This window comes from Ursus maritimus, unplaced genomic scaffold (genome assembly GCF_017311325.1).
Source record: "Ursus maritimus isolate PB19 unplaced genomic scaffold, ASM1731132v1 scaffold_20, whole genome shotgun sequence".
Classification (NCBI taxonomy): domain Eukaryota; kingdom Metazoa; phylum Chordata; class Mammalia; order Carnivora; family Ursidae; genus Ursus; species Ursus maritimus.
The window spans coordinates 15,299,687-15,319,925 of NW_024424453.1; the positions used below are offsets into that span (position 1 = coordinate 15,299,687).

Below are 20,239 nucleotides of genomic sequence, written 5' to 3' on the forward strand. Positions count from 1 at the left end.
TCACCTTGAACAATGCAGGGGTTAGGGGTGTTGACCCCCTGTGCAGTTGAAAACGTGAATATCACTTCTGACTCTTATAAAACTTACTTTACTAATCTGTCAACCAGAAGCCTTACCGATAACATAAACAGTTAACACATATTTTTTGTTATATATGGTATTCTTTTTAAAGTTTTTATTTAAGTTATCTCTGCACCCAGTGTGGGGCTTATACTCATGACCCCGAGATCAAGAATTGCATGCTCCTCCAACTAAGCCCACCTGGCGTGCCTGTATGTGGTATTGTTACAGTAAAGTAAGCTAGAGAAAATAGTAAAATAATAAGAGAATATCCATTTATGGTACTGTATTGTATTTATTGGGAAGAAATCTTCATATACGTGGACTCTGTAGTTCAGACCCGTGTTCAAGGGCAAATTGTATTATATTACTTGTTTCAAGCTCCCGCTAGTCATCAAGATCACATACCATACTTTTGCTCCCTTTCTTACCCAGTCCCACTTAACACATAACAACATTACATCTGCCTGGAGTTCAGCATGTACAGATTTATCTCAAATGGATGAATCTAATAAAAAGTTTAATAAAATGCTAGCTATTAAGGATACAGAATTTACCATACTTTTTAAAAATTTTAGGTAAATTTATATTTTTTCCTCTGATAAACTTCACTCATATCTTATTCTTTCTTGTATAGCCACATGCTAAATGTCCTTTATGCAGAAATGATATACATGGAGACAATTTATTAGAATGTCCTCCAGAAGAATTGGCGTGTGACACTGAGAAAAAGTCTAATATGGAATGGACATCCAGTTCGAAGGTAAAATACACATGGGCAAATATTTGAGTATTTGTTTTATGTTTATAAAAGGGTACCATGTCTTAAAATAATTCTATCTAAATCTATTTAGTACTATCATTTGAATATTATCTTCTGTTGGTGTTAACATTTTTATTTCTAGTGAATTTGAGAAGAAAGGAGCTTCAGTTTATGAGTGCATTCTTTCAGTCCTAATTTTTAAAAACATTAGTTGTCTTTTACTTTTGCATTTTAGAGAAATAATGGGGCAGGAACATTCTTTTCCTGATTAAAAAAGTTTTATGTATTTTGCCCATTCAAAATGGAATCTAATGGGTGTCCTGATTCTTTTTTTCCTTTTCAGATTAATGCTCTAATGCATGCACTGATTGACTTAAGAAAGAAGAACCCCAACATAAAAAGTTTAGTTGTTTCTCAGTTTACAACATTCCTGTCTTTAATAGAAACACCACTCAGGTAAATTCAATATTGATTCTCACTTTGAGTAAAAGGATTTTATGTGTTTTGATTTGGATAGCAAAAAATAATTATGTTTTACCAGTTACATTCATTTCGTCTATCTAAAATGACAGAGTCACAAAGAATATTTCCTGGGAGCATAGGATTTTAAAGATTTAGTTTGCAATTTATCAGAAAAAAAATTGACTGCAGAGCATGACATGTTAGTAGATGGTTAGTAAGTATTTGTCAAAATAAATAAGTAGAAGAATTGGTTGAATGAAGAGATTTGTAATTACTTAACCTGTTTTTAAATTGTATGGACAAGTGTTACTTGTCTTTTTTGTCCTTCCATTAGAGCCTCTGGATTTGTGTTTACTCGTTTGGATGGTTCCATGGCACAGAAGAAGAGAGTTGAATCAATTCAGTGTTTTCAAAACACTGAAGTAGGATCTCCAACTATAATGCTTCTATCCTTAAAAGCAGGGGGAGTTGGTTTGAATCTTTCTGCAGCTTCTCGAGTGTTCTTAATGGATCCAGTAAGTAGTTCTGTAACATTTTGGTATGTTATTAAACTTTTTTAAAAAATAAACTATTTGGTAAATACCTTCATAGTTATAACTGACGGTGAAAATTCTTAGGCAGACTTTAGAAATAGATACTAACTTAGTAAATGTGTACTGAGGGCTTTCTTTTAAGTGCTTTACATAATATCAACTGAAATTCTCACAGCATCCCTAGGATATCCCTATGATGTATCCTTATGAGGTTTTATTATTGTCCTTATTTTACAGGTAGGAAACTGAAGCACAAAGAAGTAAAATAACTTGCCCAACGTCATGCAATAATATGCAAACCAGGATTCCATGTTTTTAATTTCTGTGCTGTGGTTTTCTACTTCTATATATAGAATTAGTTTCTATTAACTTGTAATGCTTTAGTGTAGTGGTTTCATTTATTTGGCCAACAAATAATGCGATTCTGCGTTGTGTCAGGGAGTCTTACAGGCACCAGGAATCTGGCTATAGACAAGGTAGAGAAAGTAGCTACCATCGTGATATTAATGGTCTCAAGTGTTAATGTGCAAAGAATTAGGTAAAATGTAATTTCTCATCTCTGTCTTCAGAGCTAAGGAGTTATTGGATGAGACCCAGGAAACTGCATTTTTATATAGATCATAGGTGATTCAGTTACAGGTGGTCCAGCACCACAGTTTTAGGAACTAATACCATTAATGGAATATTTTGGATAAATTTTAGCATCTAATACAGTACAGTCACTTGTAGTTGTACAATATAGACCTAGCTGTAGGGTGGGAGCTAAAATTCACTCTGAACTTTACTCACCAAATTGTGACCTAAGAGAAGCATGCATAGAGGAGCAGCACCTTTTTCTAATTGCACAAGGAGCTGTAGGCACTCTGGACTAATTCAGTTTCTAATTTGCACTAGGTTACTGTCAGGGCTAGAGGCAACCCTATCTGCTATTTCTATGATTTACAGATTTAAGATTTGTAGTTTTAGCTTGTTACCTGAAATTCAGAAAATTTCATAACAAAGTTCACTGAGATACAAATTTGAGTTATTCTGGTTAGGCTATCTAGTTCATGCATACACCTGCTACCAAGGCTTTTTCCTCACCTGAGGGTAACCTCCCCAGTAAAATACCAACCAGAACCATATTTTGACATTCACAGATTCTCATTAATGTTATGGATGGCAGTGGTCTGTTGTATTTTCTTGCCTAGTTCTGTGGATGAAGTTTTAAATCTTTGCTAGTGCTTTAATATTTTATAGTTATTATTAAAAAAAATAGTCCTTGTAACCGCATATTAAGTCATATTAACTAACCTGATGATAATCTTAGAAGATGATTTTTGGACAAATTCCCAAATTATTTGCTTCTTTTGTTCATCTTAGTATCTGATAAGGAAAATTTTGTTGATACCAAATATAGTATTATAAAGCTGATGACAGACTGTACTCTTTAGTAGTTTAAAAAAACTTCTAGAATGTTTTAGTAGTTCATAGTAAATTGTTTTTCATTGAATATTTCACATGTTTCTAGCTTTAAAATGAAGGCCAGGTCCCAGGAAAATAAGATTGAATAAAAAACTTTACTAATGAAAGTATTTTACCTTTTCATGGAATGTTGGATTAGAGTTACGGTGTATTTTAAATGTTTGATTTTTGGCTTTTGATAAAGCTAATTACCTTCCTTCATCAGTACTGGTGAAATGGCAGCTATCAGTTTTATATTATCATGAGATAAATTTGATCCCTGATAGGGGCACCTAGGTGGCTCAGTTGGTTAAGCATCCTACTCTTGATCTCAGCTCAGGTGTTGATCTCAGGGTTGTGAGTTCAAGCCCCGTTTTGGGTTCCACACTGGGCATGGAGCCTACTTTAAAAAAAAAAAAAAAATTGACTCATGGTAGTCATACTAGATGTATATTGCCAGCTCACTAGAAGGTTCCTAGATAAAACAGAGACAACAGAAAGGAACATTTATTTATCTGGGCTCTTGGTTTAATGGTTTCAAAATGTATCCATTTGTGAAATACAGAATATACATAAAATACGATTATCAGTTTTAGAAAATGATAAGCTAAGTATATTCTTAAAATCTGACTTCTATATGAAAAATCACCCAATACTCAAATTACAGCCATAGTAAAATCTCTTTTTCACTAAAGCTCACGGGAACTTTATTTTTTATTTATTTTTAATTTTTTTTTTTTTTTTTTTGGAAAAGAGTATGAGCCAGAGGCGGGGGGACTCAGTGCTCAGCACAGAGCAGGATGTGGGGCCCAATCCCATGACCCCGAGATCATGACCCAAGTGAATATCAAGAAGTCCGAAGCCTAACCAGCTGAGCCACCCAGGTGCCCCATCAAGGGAACTTTAGAAGAAAATAACAGCCTGAGTATGAATCATACTATAAACTTGTCATCTACATATGCATTTGCAGTTTTGTTTCATTTTCAGGTCGTACTTTTATATATAGTTTCCTTTTCTCTAAACACCCTTTAAGAATCATCCCATAGTTTAATCTCTACCCTGATAGTTCATGATGGTATTTCCAAACCACTTGACTCCTGTCTTTCTAGACTGAAGAACTCTGTTGTTTTGCTTATTCTTTTCTGTGCTTCATTGTTTCATTCTTCACTTTAAGACAGTCCCCACGATAACGCCTGTATTTAATGAGTTAATGTTACTTTAGTTCAATTTTGAAGTCAAACAGATTCAAATATAGATAGAGAAAATTGCATCAACAAAGCCCTTAAGTTTTAGGACTTTTGTTTACTCCTGAAATCTTTTTTTGTACTTTTATTTAACAAATGGAAGAAAGTGAAAGAAAAAGAATCAAAAGAGCAGCAAAAGGGGAGAAAACTTCTTCATAAACGAACCCAATTACATATTTTTTCTGATATAAATTAGGTCATTGAAGAGGATGTGTAACACTTTTTTTTCCTTTGTTAAGCAGACATAGGTCAATTTTAAAATGGAAAAAGATACTGTTTGATTACTTAACAATCACTTAGCTGTGTGCTTTCTATGTATCAGGTACTGTATTAGATACTAGAAGCAGTACAGTGAAATGATGGGGGAGAATACCTGCCTGTCATAGTTTGGAGTGGGGTGAATTATTTTCCCCAGAGCATTTATGTCAGTATCTGAATTAAGTCAGAAAAATTTGAGTCAGTAAAAGGTAAATGAGTAATACTGAAATGACAGGATTTGTGCAGAACACTCACAGATCAGGGTGATAACAACGCATTCATATTCTTATTAGGCCTGGAATCCAGCTGCTGAAGATCAGTGCTTCGACAGATGCCATAGACTTGGCCAGAAGCAAGAAGTTATCATCACAAAAGTGAGTTTTTAAGCCATCTATTTTAAAATTAGGTTGATGAGGTTTTTAAGATTATACAAATAATGCATGAATATATTATGAAAGATTGCAGTAGAATTATGTAGAACAAAATATGAAGGTCAGCTTTAATCTCCTCTAGAGGAAACCACCATCAGTAGTTTTACATGTTATTCAAAGTCTCTCTTGATGTTTACATAGATTCAGTTGTATGTACATGTCTCTTCTTTAAAAAATTCCTTTTAAGGTAAATGGGGTCATACTTTATTATTCTGCAACATACTTTGCCCTCTTAACAGTATATTTTGGGGACTATACCCATATAAGTACACTACCATATAAGTACATATAAAACCTTTTCTTTTGTTTTTCATATAGTGGCAAAATACATATTTATCATTTTATCTATTTTTAAGTGTACACTTAAGTGGCATTACATATTTTCACACTGTTGTGCAATTTTCAGCATCATCCATCTCCAGAACTTTTTCATCTCAAATTGAAACTCAGCCCTCAGCAACCACCCTTCTACTTTCTCTCTGTGAATTTGATGACTCTACAAACTCATTCTTTTTAACATCCATATATAGATAAACCATTATTTAGCCAATCTAATATTTTGCTAATAAAAACAGTGCCATAATGAGCATTATATTACATACTTCTTTAGGATTAAGAATACTAGAATTCTGGGGGTGCCTGGGTAGCTCAGTTGGTTAAGTGTCTGCCTTTAGCTCAGGTCATGATCTCAGGGTACTGGAATAGAGCCCCATGTTGGGCTTCCTGTTCAGTGGGGAGTCTGCTTCTCCCTCTCTCTGCCCACCCACTGCCCTCTGTGGGCTCTCTTTCTCTCAAATAAAATCTTAAAAAAAAAAAAAAGAAAGAAAACTAGAATTCTGGATTTAAGATTCTTTTAACTGTTTCAAGTTGTTTTCAAAATAGGCTTAATGATGTATGAGAATGATGTAAATTTTTATGTGATGGTCAGAAAAGTGCTCTTTTAATTTACGTATACCTGAGACCTTGAGCATACTTATTTTTTGCTTACGTGTTGTTAATATTTTTTTCTGTGAATTGGTTGTTTTTGTCCAGTTTTAAGTACAGATATAGTTTTATAATACAAAAGATTCCTTTATACATTCTGATTTTAAATTTCTTGTTATGTATATTGGAAATGGCTTATTTCAAACTCTTATCTTTGAACCGTAGGTGCTTTTTTTCATGAAAAAGCTTCAGAAAATTTAAGTATATCATTTTTTTCTACTGATTTGAAATGTCACTTTATCATAAACTAATTTATATATATTAATGTGAGTCTCTTTCCAGACTTTGTTCCTGTGTTCCTGTTTCATTGATTTCTTTTCCTATTCCCAGGACAGTATTACTCTTATAATTACTATGGTTTTTTAAAGTATGCTTTGATATCTAGTAGGGCAGTGTTGTCATTACCCTTCTTTTTGGAAATTCACTAATACAATTATTTACTCTTGAACTTTTGGATTTAGGTTACCAGATCCCATTTAAGAAATCTTGTTTGGGATTTATTAAAGTTATGATTAATTTGAGAATGGTCTTTATAAATATATAAACACACCTTATAAATAAGGAGTGTTCCCATATAAGAATTTAGTATATCTCTTCATTTATTTAGGTCTTTTATGTATTTCAGTAATGTTACATAGTTATGACAGTAACTGGACCTCTACACAATGTTGACTGTTAGTAGTGATAGTAATCATTCTTGAACTGTTCCTTTTATTGTTTTACATTGTGAGTACATTGTTCTTGGTGAGTTTCTAGTGGATACATGTAAGACTGAGGGACATTTATTTATAGGTTTTTTTTTAATCAAGGTTTTTTATTAGAAATGCTTCTTAAGCATCTGTTGAGAAGATGTCTTTTTTTAACTTATCCATGTTATAAGTTAAACCAGACAAAGGCACATTCTTGCATTTCTGGGGAAATCTCATTTGGCTAAATATAATGCTAAATTTATTTTGCAGGTATTCCACTTACAGAGTTGCCTATAAAGTTTGCTGGTTTTGGTGCTGTTCTTAGATGTAACTTATGGCCTTACAGCCATATTCTTTATACAGGAAAACCATATTGAATAATGAGGGAAAGCAATACTCAGCTCTGGTATTCTCTCATATTCTAAATATGCTCACTTCATATTGAGAAAAAAAGGACAGCTAACCAGTTTCTAATAGCTTTCAAAATCAGTCAATAATCTATGTAATACTGTAAGAAAGCAGATTTCTTTATAGTGGACCAACATTTCAACATGTCTTAAATTTTCTTTTTTTTTCATTGAAGAGTTTAAATATTGTGACCTAAAAAGTACTTTTTTTTTCCCCCCAAGTTCATTGTGAAGGATTCTGTTGAAGAAAATATGCTGAAAATACAAAACACAAAGAGAGAACTTGCTGCTGGAGCCTTTGGAACTAAAAAAACAAATGCTAATGAAATGAAACAAGCTAAAATTAATGAAATCAGAACTTTAATTGATTTATAATTTGTGGGATTTTGGTAAGGTCAGTTTGATTAGATATATATGGAAATTTTGGAAATCAGAAAATAGAGTTTTAGAAATGAGATCTAGAGTATGTCTTCTTAAAAGGAGCGTATCATTTTATATTAGCAAAGTATTACTGAAACAATCTCTTCTATATATGAACCTATTTTTAATGATATTTCAAATAGCAATAAGTTCTGTTATATACTGTGGCCTAAAATAATTTTTTGAGAAAGTTACTTTGTTATTCAGCTTTTCATAGTGTCTTTGCTGAGTATTTTCATATATCTTTCAAATACTCAGCTTTTTCATATTTCAAGTAAGGTCAAACCTTTTATACTTTTGACCAAATAAAGAGTTATTTTCTGTGTTGGACACATTTGGTTAATCACTAGAGCCTCCCATTTGTGATGTGATGGATTCACAGTCCTTGTAAACAATTAATACATAGACTATATACAAGAGATTTTATTACTTTGAAAAACCATATTTGCATTCCAGAATCAAACCTTAAATGGGACACTGAAGTCCAGGTTACCAAGTTAACTTTTTTTTTTAACAGTTTGAGATCTAATTCACATAGGGACTGTGTTAGAATACTATTTTTCTCCATTTTAGTCAAGTAGTACTATTAAATGTAATTCGATGTGTTAGTGTGTAAATACAGTCTGTGGTGGTGAGAAGGAACCAGTTCTACCCAGTTTAATTTGAATATTTAAATTATGGAATTGCTGAATAGATATTTCTATATATAGAGATAATTTTTATTTATGTAGTTTTTTTTTTAAAATAACTTTATAAATTTTTATAATTCAGAAGACTACTATATGTGAGAGGCGTGATATCTGGATGGAAGTTGGGCTGGATGACCTCCAAAATCGTTTCAACTCTTAAAGACATCTTAATCCTGAATGGAAAAATTTCTTTGTTACTGTGTTTAGAATCAGACATTGATTTTGGAACTTTAGTAATTCACCCTACATTTATCTATAAAATTAGTCCTCTTTTTCTTACTTTTTTGTTAATAATCAGACTCACAGTGGTTGCCATGGCATTCTAGATGACTCTGAGTCACATTTACACAAGCTCTACATTCGGCCATCACGTTAGTTAGTGGTGTTTTTCCCTAACGGGAACTTTTTAATCCAGAGAAAGATTACTGTAACAGGAGAAGCTTCCTGTTTGACCGTGCAGACTTAAGAACACTTTTCATTTTACTTACAGTGTTAAGAAATAAAGATGAGCTTGGAGGCAGTGTTGTGTTCTGGGGCATACACCTAGATGCGTGCTAAATCTATGAATAGCTAAATTCTCCCCTCCCTGTGCTGGGTCTCTTGCTCCAAGGGAACAGTGGATTAGACAGCAAGAATCTTCCCAGCGCCTTTTCTCTTTGGCAGCAGGTAAGGCAGAGGGCTGGTTAAAAGGATCAATAGACCTTTCTGTACGGATAAGTGTGGAATAACAACTTGGGGTTGGTCAACTAACATTAGGAGCAATAGGGAATTTCTTTACCTTGTAGAACTAGCATTACACAAAAACAATCAGGTTGATGAAAATCTCATGAAATATAGTATGTGGATTTCTATATACCAATATTCCCGTGAGATTAAATACAAAAAATTTTCAGCAAAAAAAAAATTATATATGTACTTTTCTTGCTTACAAAGGCAAAGCCTTGCAAACTCACTGTAAAAGACTTAGCTTGCTTCTTTACCCATTTACAGAGTTGTGTTTTTAAACATTCATAATGATAAATTTGGCAAGCCATTTAAAAAATACCTGTTTTTGTAGTCCTATTAAATGGTGTTAAACAAATTTAATTCATCCTAAGAAAATCTATAAACCACCGGAATGAAAAGGTCGTATTATCCTCTTGTTAATTCTGTTTTATCATTATGTAGAATAATAGCTTTAGAAGTATCTTGAAGACATTGTATTCCCACTTGTGGTTCAAACTGGATTTTGTTTTAAAATCAATAAAAGTTTTAAAAATCAGCTTCTTCTGTGCCATAATTTTTGTGACTTTTTCTTTGAAGGAAATTTTTTTATAAATCTCCCACTTGTGAAGATACCCATTTTACACAATTGTTTTTTACTGACAGTACATAAGTACTATGAGTAACAAGTTTTACCATCTTTTTTATTTTGCTCAATTTGACTAAATTTGTTTAGAAATCAGAGTGTATATATTTTTAAAGTTAAGTGCCTTGATCTTCTAAAACGTGGGTTCCAATTATTTTCCTCATCTGCCAGGAAAAAAAGGAGATGCGATAATACTATTAATAGATAGCACTCTGTATCAAAGATTTTGCCCTAATCTAGGATTGAAATACTAAATCATGAAAATATCTTGTGTTTATTACTAGTAAGTACCAATGAAATTATCTTCAGGCAGCATATGTTTTCTATTGGGGGAAGTCGAAGGTATTGATGTATTTTTTTCCATTATTGATAGTACTTGCCAAAATTCTATTCATTAGGATTTGGAAGATTCATTAAACACATGCAGACAAATATCATGTTTGGCTAAATAGCTCAGATGTTTAACCTTAAGTTTTTAGCATATTAAATTTAAAATACTTGCAAAAGGTATAATACAATTTTCCCTCATTCATTAGTAAATATGTAGTAACCAGGTTCTACATTCTGGAATTTGGTACCTTATTTGTATGGTACTTCTGAATAAAAGGAGCCAGAAAACTGGCAGCTGTGAATAATGACTGGGATGCTTTCCTGCAGTATTGCTTACTTCAAAGGGGAAACTGTTGATTAGAAACCTTGTGAGCAGATGTTTTCTTTCCCCATTAAGTCTGTGCTGCACTTAACTAAAGAAGAGACATGAACACTTTCAGGAAGGTTTTCAGTAACTTTGTGGTCTTTTCAGCATTCTGGTTAATTAAGAATAAAGGCAGATAAAACTAACCGGGATACAGCTTCCTGAATGCCTAACTTACGTTTTTTATTAGGGGAGGGAAGGGATATTCCCTAATAGTACACTATAGGTTTTTAAAGAAAACTTGCCCTGGTATCAGTATGTTGGTAAAGAACAGGTAAATTAAATATTTCATGAGAAATGTTCTACTGAAAGAGACATAATAGGCTTCTTGCAGGTGTAAGTAAGGAGATTTAAGATAAACATTCATTTTAGGCATGAATTACAGACCTTGATCAAGCATGGAGTTAATCTCCAAAGGCATGGATCTGACCTTTGTGTAGGCAGATTTGTCTTAACAGCAAAAGGCTATTCTATCCACCACTGTTCACAAGATTTAAAAAAATGATATACTGAACTTCTACAAATGTTGCCATTTTACACATCTTACTAGCTGACCCTTGGTATTTCAGGCTGCCTGGAAAAGATTTTGAGGTATAGTTGAAAAAGTTAGTACTTCACCTTAATTAAGGCATATCCTTGAAAAGATCAAGGAAAGAAATCTGTTCGCCTAGTTCAGTGATTTCTCAACCTCTTAACCTGGATACTTTTTTGCACATTAAATGCTATTTTCTATGGTATACTTGTCATCCTTTTTGATTCCAAAAGTTAATAGCCTTCAATGAATATTAAATTATGTAAGCTTTTTCACTTTAGAGCTTTATCGCTTATACAATGTAAAAAAAGGGGAGGGACAAAAAGTATTAAGACAAAAAACACCAGGTCGATATATTTGATTCCCCCCCATACACAAATTTGATGCTTTGATAAACTTTTCTCAATTGTAAAAAGAAAACGCTATGAATTTTGTGATCTCTTCTGATAACAGAGTTCAGAATACACTAAATTATTCAGATTACATACTGCATGGCAGTATTAGTTGTCTGAAGACTGGATTTCTGTTCATCTCAACCAGGGACCCAGGAGCCAAAAAAGCTTCGATCACCTAAAATAGTAGCCTTCAGTAATTCCCTATACATTCGACCCTTGAACTACATGGGGGCTAGGGGTGCTTACCCCCCTGTGCTCTTGAAAATCCACATATAACTTTTGACTCCCCCAAAACTTACCTACTAGTAGCCTGCTGCTAACCAGAAGCCTTACTGATAAAACAACACATACTTTATATATAAAATATACTGTATTTTTATAATAAAGCTGGAGAAAATTAAAATCGTAAGGACAAGAAAATACAGTACTATACTGTATTAAAAAAAAAAATCCATGTGTAAGTGGACCCTCGCCGTTCAACCTGTGTTGTTCAAGTTCAACTGTACTTGACTCAGTGGAAAAGGACTAGCATTCAAAGGCCCTTTCCTGAACTATTTGACTCTTTCCCTATTTTTATTCTAGTCCAACGGTAGTGAGAAATGATAGCTGATAGACTGGACATCAAGAAAAGTGAATACAGAGTAAGTAGATCACAAGAACTGAACTGCTGCTGTGTATAAGGTGTAAGGAGCCTTTGCCCATATAGGTGTACATCGACCCTGAATACATCACAATAGCACAGCACAGTCCTGTAATAGAAGCTGTACCTCTTCTAGGCCAATAAAACCACTGAAAGAAAACAGGATAATAGAAGCTTCTTATAAGATACGTGTGTATGTTCAGGAGCTGAATCAAGTCCCAGCCAAAACTCCCAACAAATTCTATCCTGGGATTTTATCCATTTATTTTTATATTATAATTTCAGGCAGCCTATTTAATTAAAGCCTTTGTAAAAGGTATTTCCCAAGTCCTATTTCAAGCCAAGTTCCGTATCTTCATAGCAAAATGAAAGCTCTTTTACTATACATTGTATTACTCCCTAGATTTCTGGCATTTGTATTTCTGGTTATATAGAGAGGTTTCTCTGATTTCATTGTCTGTTTTGACCATACTTTTTTTTTTTAATGCAGAAAGTATAGCTTTGGGGTACAAAAATTTGAATCAAAATCTGCAAATCATTTACCTTATTCTCATTATCTGCAAAAATGTGTATACTGTATATACATCATAGGATTGACAGGAGAACTGAGATGTAAATGCCCAGTAAACTTTCTTCTTTATGCTTTCTTACATAGTTTTATTTAAAGGAGGTCAAATTTCTGCGTCTGACACCCAGAGAAATAAGTTAATCAAATAACCCAAATATAATAAGACTATAATCCATTTGTGTATTTGTAATAATAAAGAAAAAAGCAAACCATAGCAGACTATTTTAAGGATGTGCCAAATCTTACTTAGCGTAATGCTTCAAGTCTCAGTGACATTAAAAAGGTAAACACTATACAAATATATTCATACATGTTATTTATGGTAATGTTTTCTGTATCACTCAAAGAGCTGAGACTGTCTTTTGGAAAGGCTTTACTTTAATGAGAAGTTGAGCCCCCTGCTATGCAATAGCCACCTTACCTCTTCAGGCATCTTCCACTAAAAACCTCATTCCCTGTTGTATTCAGTACAAATACCTCCTTAATGTAACAAGTGTTACTTGGGTCAGAGTCTTGGATTGCCTGGTAGTTACTTGGAGCAGAGACACGATAGACTCAACCAAGACCTACTGAGTCAGAATTTTTAAGTGATGAGGCATAAGAAACTACTTACAGTTAAGTCTCCAATGTTTTAGGGAGCAGCAAGGTTGGAGACTCAGTTGCTCAAGCCCCTCATCTTCACTTACTCCTTTTTCCTCACTCTTTACATCCAATCCATCAGCAACTTCACTGCCTTCATCCTGGTGAAAGGTATGCTAGATTACCACGGTCTCTGTCCAGGACCACCAGTGTAAACTAACTGTCCTTCCCATCAACTCTTTTGTCCTCAATTCGAGCTCTTTTCCACCAGCTGCAAAAGCAGTGTTCTTAAAATGTAAATCACAAAGGTAAAACAATTAGATCTTTAAGAATAACTGCAATGGATTGAAACCACCTACATTAAAATTCACTAATTCATAATGATGTTTAGAAAACAATCTCCCCAAATCACCTTGGTTACCTTTGGAGGATGGCAGGAAACCAGCTCCTTATTTTATACACATCTCTCTTGACTTAGGAGACTTATGATAGGTTGCATCCTGATAAACCCCCCAAGGCGGAGATCCTCGGATTTAGGAGTATTTTGAGAAGAGGCACCACAGCACCTGACACATGGAGGCACCAGTCTCCAGTAGTGCTTTGTGCACTTGCAGATTATAGCAACTCCGCCACCAGCCGAAGTAATTGTAGTTTATCTTCAGAAATCACTTAGATCTTTTACAATTTTAGGTAAATCCTCAGGTTCTTCTTGAGCTCTTCTGTAACCAGCCTCCAAGGTGGCCCTTAACCATTCTTGCCTCCAGGAGTCCGTATCCCTGTGTAATTCATTCACACGCATATTGAACAGGGCTGACTTGTGTAACCAGTAGGATATTGTGGAAATAAAGAAGGGCGACCTTGAAGGTTACTTAGATCACAAAAGCCATTGCAGCTTCTGCCCAATTAAACCTCTCGAGTTTCTGGTCATGGTCTTCTCTCCTGGTTTGTTTCCGCCTCCCCCCCTCCAACAGAATGATTACTCACGTTGGTTTTAAAAGGTCATTTTGGATCCTGCCTTTCCCTGGCTTGCCGTCCTGGCAACTTAGAATCATCTATACATTAAATAAATATCCTTTACACTTAACATCATTTTAATTCATGAATAAAAACACTAGAAGTCACTGGTTCCAGTACGGATTCTAACAATCCTGAAAGATTATCAAATATGTCCAGAGACTGATAATGAACCTATGATGATTTTAACATTATAATATTTTCTAAAATCTGAATACTCAACTTGATATGGAGATATAATGTAAATGACAGATTAATTTGATCTCACTTTCCTCCATCAGTCAACATCCATCACTGTCACTGGACAACACTAGATGGAAATATTTCTAGGTATCTAGAAACCAATTCTAAGTGTCAAGTTTTACAATGGTTTTTAAAACACTGAAAAATTCTACAAATTATGAAAAACTACCTAATACATTTTTTTCAAGGGGAGTGGGAATCCCTTAATCAGACAACCAAGATACGGCATGAAGTCTTTATTTTCATACAAGGTGCCCCCGCAGGTAACCTTCAGAGAACACACTGCTGTTTACAGATATACAGAACCGAACGAAAGCATTTTAGCATACTGCCTTACTGTACACAGAAAACTGGTGAACAATTTCAGACACTAGAATTAGGAAATAAAATGGGTTAACACCATTTGTCGATAGGTTTATGAATCACTCAGCAGTGTTACAGGCTGTCTTCACCTGAAAGCAGAATTAGAATCACTCTGGCAGTCTCTGGGCAATTCTAAATAAAATGCAGGTCTAGTGAAAGGTACAACACGCAAGCAAGAGAGATCCTGTCCCAGTCTGAAGGAGACTGATTTAGAGCCTGCACTGGCACATTTTTAGAGTCGAGGCAGCCATTTTAATGAGCTTGAGTTTCCCTTACCACATATGTTGGCCATCAGCAAAATTAAGAATTTCCAACACATGAGCTGAATAATGAATAAGCCTAGGGTTAAAAAGCAGAACGCTGTCCACGTAACAGAACTGCTACTTCACAACTTTTGCCCAGTTCTCACCTGTTGTCCTGCAAAATCCCCTCATCTGATGAATTCTAGGAAAGCTTCTAGCGACTGTAACAGACCTTTCTTAACCCAGCTCTAGATAACTAAGTATCAGAAACAAGTGCCTGTGAAGTGGATGTGTCCATGGGAAAATGGCAGTGTTTCTACTGGAGGTAAGTGTCAAGTTTCCTCTTGATGTTGTCAAAGGAATCTGCTCCCATATAATCAGCCTGGCCCTGTTCCCACCGCTCCTTCCGTTCTTCTGAGGACACACAAGGCGGTGCCGCAGCCGTGATCTCCCCAAAGGACAGATGTGATATGGCTCCTGAGACGTCTTCCTAAAAAGGAGAGCATAATCAGAGACTTCTTGAGAGCTGAAAATCAGATGGTTTTAAAGCAAGCAATAAGTTGAAGGTGAGAAAAGCCAGGATGAATTATCATGCAAAGTAGCAAAAACTGAAAAGTATTACATGAAACAAACAAAAGACACAGAAATACAGGGTCATATGATTTATTCCTAACGAAATGAAGACTTCTTGACTCAGTGCAAACATTGGGAGAACAAAGTAATTAGGGTTAATGTTTAAGTTCTGCATACCTTTCTACAGAAGCCACAAGAGAAAGCCAGTGTATAGACCAAGTCTGAAAGCTGCAAACAGTTCATTAGAAAGTGTAAGATGGACGGACAAGGGAACACAGTCTCACGATCAATTCTCCATCTGTGTGGGCTCTGAAAGGTTGAGAACTTAAACAAAATGATACCTCAGAGGCTAAGCTTCAGAAAGCACCCAACCAGAGAGCCACACCACATACACAAGTTGTCATGTTATAAAAGCGAGGGCTAAATGGCTTGAGACTACGCATCAAACTTATCTGCCTGTTCAAACTTATTATCAAGTATCATCTATTCTCGTAGCTCATGTCAATTGGCTTAGTCTTGAACAATCGTTTCAATTCCCATCACCCTTCCTTGGTTCATAATTCTCAGTCCTTGGGTCGTGGAAGGAACAAGGGAAATGTGCAGGAAATACAGCAAACCTACTCTATGTTAAAATAGGATCCTATTACTATTAGAAAGGCAATTAACTTCAATTGTACCATAAAAGAATATCAAAGCTATCCTTCAAAAAGCTCTGTGGTGAGAAGGTACTAGAAATAGAGAAAAAGGAAGGTGAGTGAATGCATACAGGTATTGCTTTTAACAGAAAAATGGGAGAACAAAATTTTTGATTACTGGTTTTTGTTGCTATGTATGTCAGTATTTGTGTATACGTAGGTGTTCAGATACACTGGAACTCCACGTAATTGGGCAGATTCCATGGGGTGGTTTCACAGCTGAAGCAACGTAAGTCCTTACCCTGGATTACCCCTGCTTTTGCTTCCACTTGCCACAGCAATGATATAGGGAGGCTCTTCCAGAATTCTGTTTCGCGATATTGTTCAGAAGGTAACAGTCTTGCAGACCTAGATTTCAGTCCCAGTTCTGCTTTTGATGAGTATGTTATGTAACTAAGAGAAGTTATTTAACTTCTTTAAACCTCACTTAATTTTTATATATAAAAGGGCATATTAACAATAACACTTAATTGACAGAGTAGTTGTAAGGGTTACATAATAATAGCTAGCTTTCTTTATGCGCTTACTATGTGCCAGGCAATGTTCCGAGTACTGTACAAGTATTATTTCATGGTCCATATAAAGCAATTAAAGTAAGAATGTTAGTGTTATTTTTCCCTTTCTCCATTTTATATATTGGTGCAAGTGCTACTAAGTGAAATGGCTAAAATCTCTACCATGGCAAAGAAAAGGATCTCTCAGAACCTTATAGCCTCTTATAATTATAACAAGGTAATTAACTGATCAGGTAGACTTGATTGTAATTCACCCCTTCGGTTCTCTTCTTTATATATTAGCATGTAGCACAGAAGTACAACTTCTCATCCTCTTCCAGTTCTTCCAAAAGAACCAACCTCAGAGGAAGACATTTAAAGTCAGGAAAGAGGCTAAGCAAGTTGTTGTAAATGTTAATGTCATCCTCCTCTTACGAGATTTCTTTTTCAAGATTCTGTGCAACCACAGGAGTGCAAGCATGGCAAACCAAAGTAATCCTAGAAAAGTATTTGTTTTCGCAAGTGTTTGTTTTGCATGTTATTATAATGTTCACTGAAAATACATTCTTCTAAGCAGATGGCAAAAATAAAAAATATGTATATTTAAATGTTTGTAGTTCCTAAAACATGCAATAAGGCATTCTTTATACTTTAGGAATAACCTCAGAATCTTAGAACAATGGGCTAAGAATTCTATACGTACTAGATATGGATATATATATGTGTGTGTGTACACACACACACACACACAGACACACCTCTAAAGTCCTTCCTTATGCTCTCAGATCTAATGAAATCTGCCACAAAATTTACTGCTTTGTCTTTGCTGGCAGTATTTCTTCCCTGTAAGATGGACATTTTTTTCCTACAACAAATCTTATTTATCTCCATTTAAAGTACCACTAAATACTACCGCTACCAGTATACCAAGTTTTAAAAAGTACAGCACTAAATTACCTGAAAGAAAAACACAGAACCTACCACACTTAGGTACGAGCGGGTGTCTCTGACAAGGCCAAACTGCTGAAGCAGAGGTAAAACGTTGGTGGTGAAGATGTCCCACCACAGGCTGAGAAACTCTGGATGAGTCACGGTGGGATCATGGGACTCACTTTTGACACTTTTTGTGTTAGGATCATAAGCATAATTCCATGGCTTGATTCGCCCCAGGAAATGCACAACTTTGGCATTTGCACCAAATCTGCCAAGAGAACACGAGTTGAAACCATTAGTGGATTCTGAGCGCTGACAAAAAGATCGGCAGCACTTTGTTCTGAAGCCCTAACGATGCACCTTCCACTAGAAGTAGTGGTTAGAAAAGAACCTGAGGGGCGCCTGGGTGGCTCAGTCGTTAAGCGTCTGCCTTCGGCTCAGGGCGTGATCCCGGCGTTATGGGATAGAGCCCCACGTCAGGCTCTTCCGCTGGGAGCCTGCTTCTTCCTCTCCCACTCCCCCTGCTTGTGTTCCCTCTCTCGCTGGCTGTCTCTATCTCTGTTGAATAAATAAATAAAATCTTTAAAAAAAAAAAAAAAGAAAACAACCTGAGCTCACTGAAAAAATGTTGACATATATTTGAAATTATTCAGTTGGATGTTAAATATATACAAAAACCCAAAAGGAGCAGTGGGTCAGTGCAAGAACCAGAACACGATCCACGGCGGGAGGAGAGGCACGACCACTTGGAAAACCATTTGCTATTACCCAGCGACACGGCAAACGCTCGCAGCTCCGACCTGAAGCTCAGCCCCCAGGCGCAGAGCCGGCGGAAACCCTGACGCGCGAGCAACGGAGAGCACGCTCACGGCAGCGCCGCTGTTTGAAACGGTCGCAACGACAAACACCCAAACGACCGTGTCTTAGATTAAGCTTGTTCAGCAAGCGGTCACTCCTCCCCCATCTCCACAGGAGGAGCACGCGTTCGGCCTCCCTGATAACCGGGCGCGCTCACAGAACTTGCCTTCGCCGGTGAAACGTGGGAGGAAGTGACGGTGTGTCTTAAAAAATACGTAAATAAATAAAATAAAAAGCCCTGCTTGTTTCTGGCCCCTCTCTCTGCGGGATCTCGGTCAGCAGAAGAGCGGATGAGACCCACGGAGCGGATGTGGGTCAAACCCGTGTCCCGGCTCCGAACCTTGCTGAGACCATCAGAGCCGCGCCAGCCGATCCACCAACACGTGAGCAAGAAATAGAGACCCACTGTTGAAGGCCACTGAGATTCTATGCTCGTTTGTCCATTTTGTCATTTTTAAAGGACAACTTCTGGTATATTCAGATCATGGAATACAATAACGGCAGTGAAAATAAACGAACTATAGCCACACACATCATGTAGCAAATGGATGAATTTTTTAAACATGCTGAAAAATTTGAGGTAGAAATTCATATATATGAATCCACTTACATAGGGCAAAACAAAAAAAGTACTGTTTAAAGAGTAGAAGAGTAGAAAACTGGGGACACCTGGGTGGCTCAGTGGGTGGGGCATCTGCCTTCAGTTCAGGTCATGGTCCCAGGGTCCTGGGATCGAGTCCTGCACTGGGTTCCCTGCTCAGTGGAGAGTCTGCTTCTCCCTTTCGCTCTCCCTCTGCTTCTCCTCCTGCTCATGCTCGCTCTCTCTCTCTCTCTCAAATGAATAAAATCTTTAAAAAAAATAAAGGGTAGAAAACTGTAATCAATACATGTGTCATGATGTTGGTTATCTCTGGGGGAAAGGGGAAGCCATGATGGGGAAGGGACAGACAAGACAGCTTCTAAGGTACTGGTTATGTTCCGTTTCTTAACCTGGATTAAAAGAACAACAACACCACATTTTTTATATATACCCTTTTGTATATATACTATATTTCATAATAATTTCTTAGAGTAAGAGTTAAGAGTGGCCCTATTCTGGCTGGGAGGAAATCTATGTACATAAAACCAAATAATAAAGGTGAATACAAATGCCAAAAGAAAGATGGGAGCAGTGGGTGCTCCGGGAATGCAAAGGCAGGGCGGTCACGAAAGGTAGGTTCCATGGGGCAAAGACTTAAAGCTTGTACAACAGACAGGAGCTGGCGAGCTGGTGATACAGAGAACTCTAAGCAGGGGGAGAGCCAGTATCAGGTGAGCGTATGTGAGTTAGACCGAGGGTACTCCCACTGCAGCCAAAGAGGAAACTGATAGGGAAAGGAAAAGTGGGACAGATCCTTGGGTGTTGGGTTCAAGCATTAGATTTTAGTGGATTTATCCGAGAGGCAACCAAAGTAGTTGAACGTGATGTACAGATTGACATAATGCAAACTATTCATGTAACCTTAACAATCTTTTGAAGTTTTGGGGTTTTTTGGAGGGTTTGTTTGTTTTAATGCCAGAGACCTATTACATAGCTATCATTAGCTGAGAGTTTCCTACATTTGGGACCCCCAATTTTTTTTTTAAGATTTTTTTTTTATTCATTTGTCAGGGAGAAAGAGTGAGCAAGTGAGAGCATGCACAAG

The 20,239-nt window shown here is 36.1% G+C and overlaps 2 protein-coding genes across 10 annotated transcripts in view; one reads left to right on the plus strand and one right to left on the minus strand.

Moving 5' to 3' along the window:
• HLTF (helicase like transcription factor) overlaps positions 1–9,644 on the plus strand; it is a 50,652-nt gene extending 41,008 nt beyond the window's left edge. For 4 of the 6 annotated variants that reach the window (XM_040636693.1, XM_040636690.1, XM_040636694.1 and 1 more), the window contains exons 21-25: positions 698–823; positions 1,167–1,279; positions 1,620–1,800; positions 5,057–5,137; positions 7,497–9,644. In XM_040636693.1, the coding sequence (XP_040492627.1) occupies positions 698–823; positions 1,167–1,279; positions 1,620–1,800; positions 5,057–5,137; positions 7,497–7,649 (654 nt within the window). In that variant the 3' untranslated portion in view covers positions 7,650–9,644. The remainder of the gene's footprint in view (positions 1–697; positions 824–1,166; positions 1,280–1,619; positions 1,801–5,056; positions 5,138–7,496) is intronic. The other 2 variants (XM_040636691.1, XM_040636692.1) reach the window with 2 other exon arrangements.
• A 4,973-nt stretch (positions 9,645–14,617) lies between these two features.
• Positions 14,618–20,239, minus strand: part of GYG1 (glycogenin 1) — a 32,851-nt gene continuing 27,229 nt past the window's right edge. For all 4 annotated transcript variants that reach the window (XM_040636697.1, XM_040636698.1, XM_008711057.2 and 1 more), the window contains exons 6-7: positions 17,745–17,964; positions 14,618–15,491 (exon numbers count right to left, since the gene is read on the minus strand). In XM_040636697.1, coding sequence (XP_040492631.1) covers positions 15,318–15,491; positions 17,745–17,964 — 394 coding nt within the window. In that variant the 3' untranslated portion in view covers positions 14,618–15,317. The remainder of the gene's footprint in view (positions 15,492–17,744; positions 17,965–20,239) is intronic.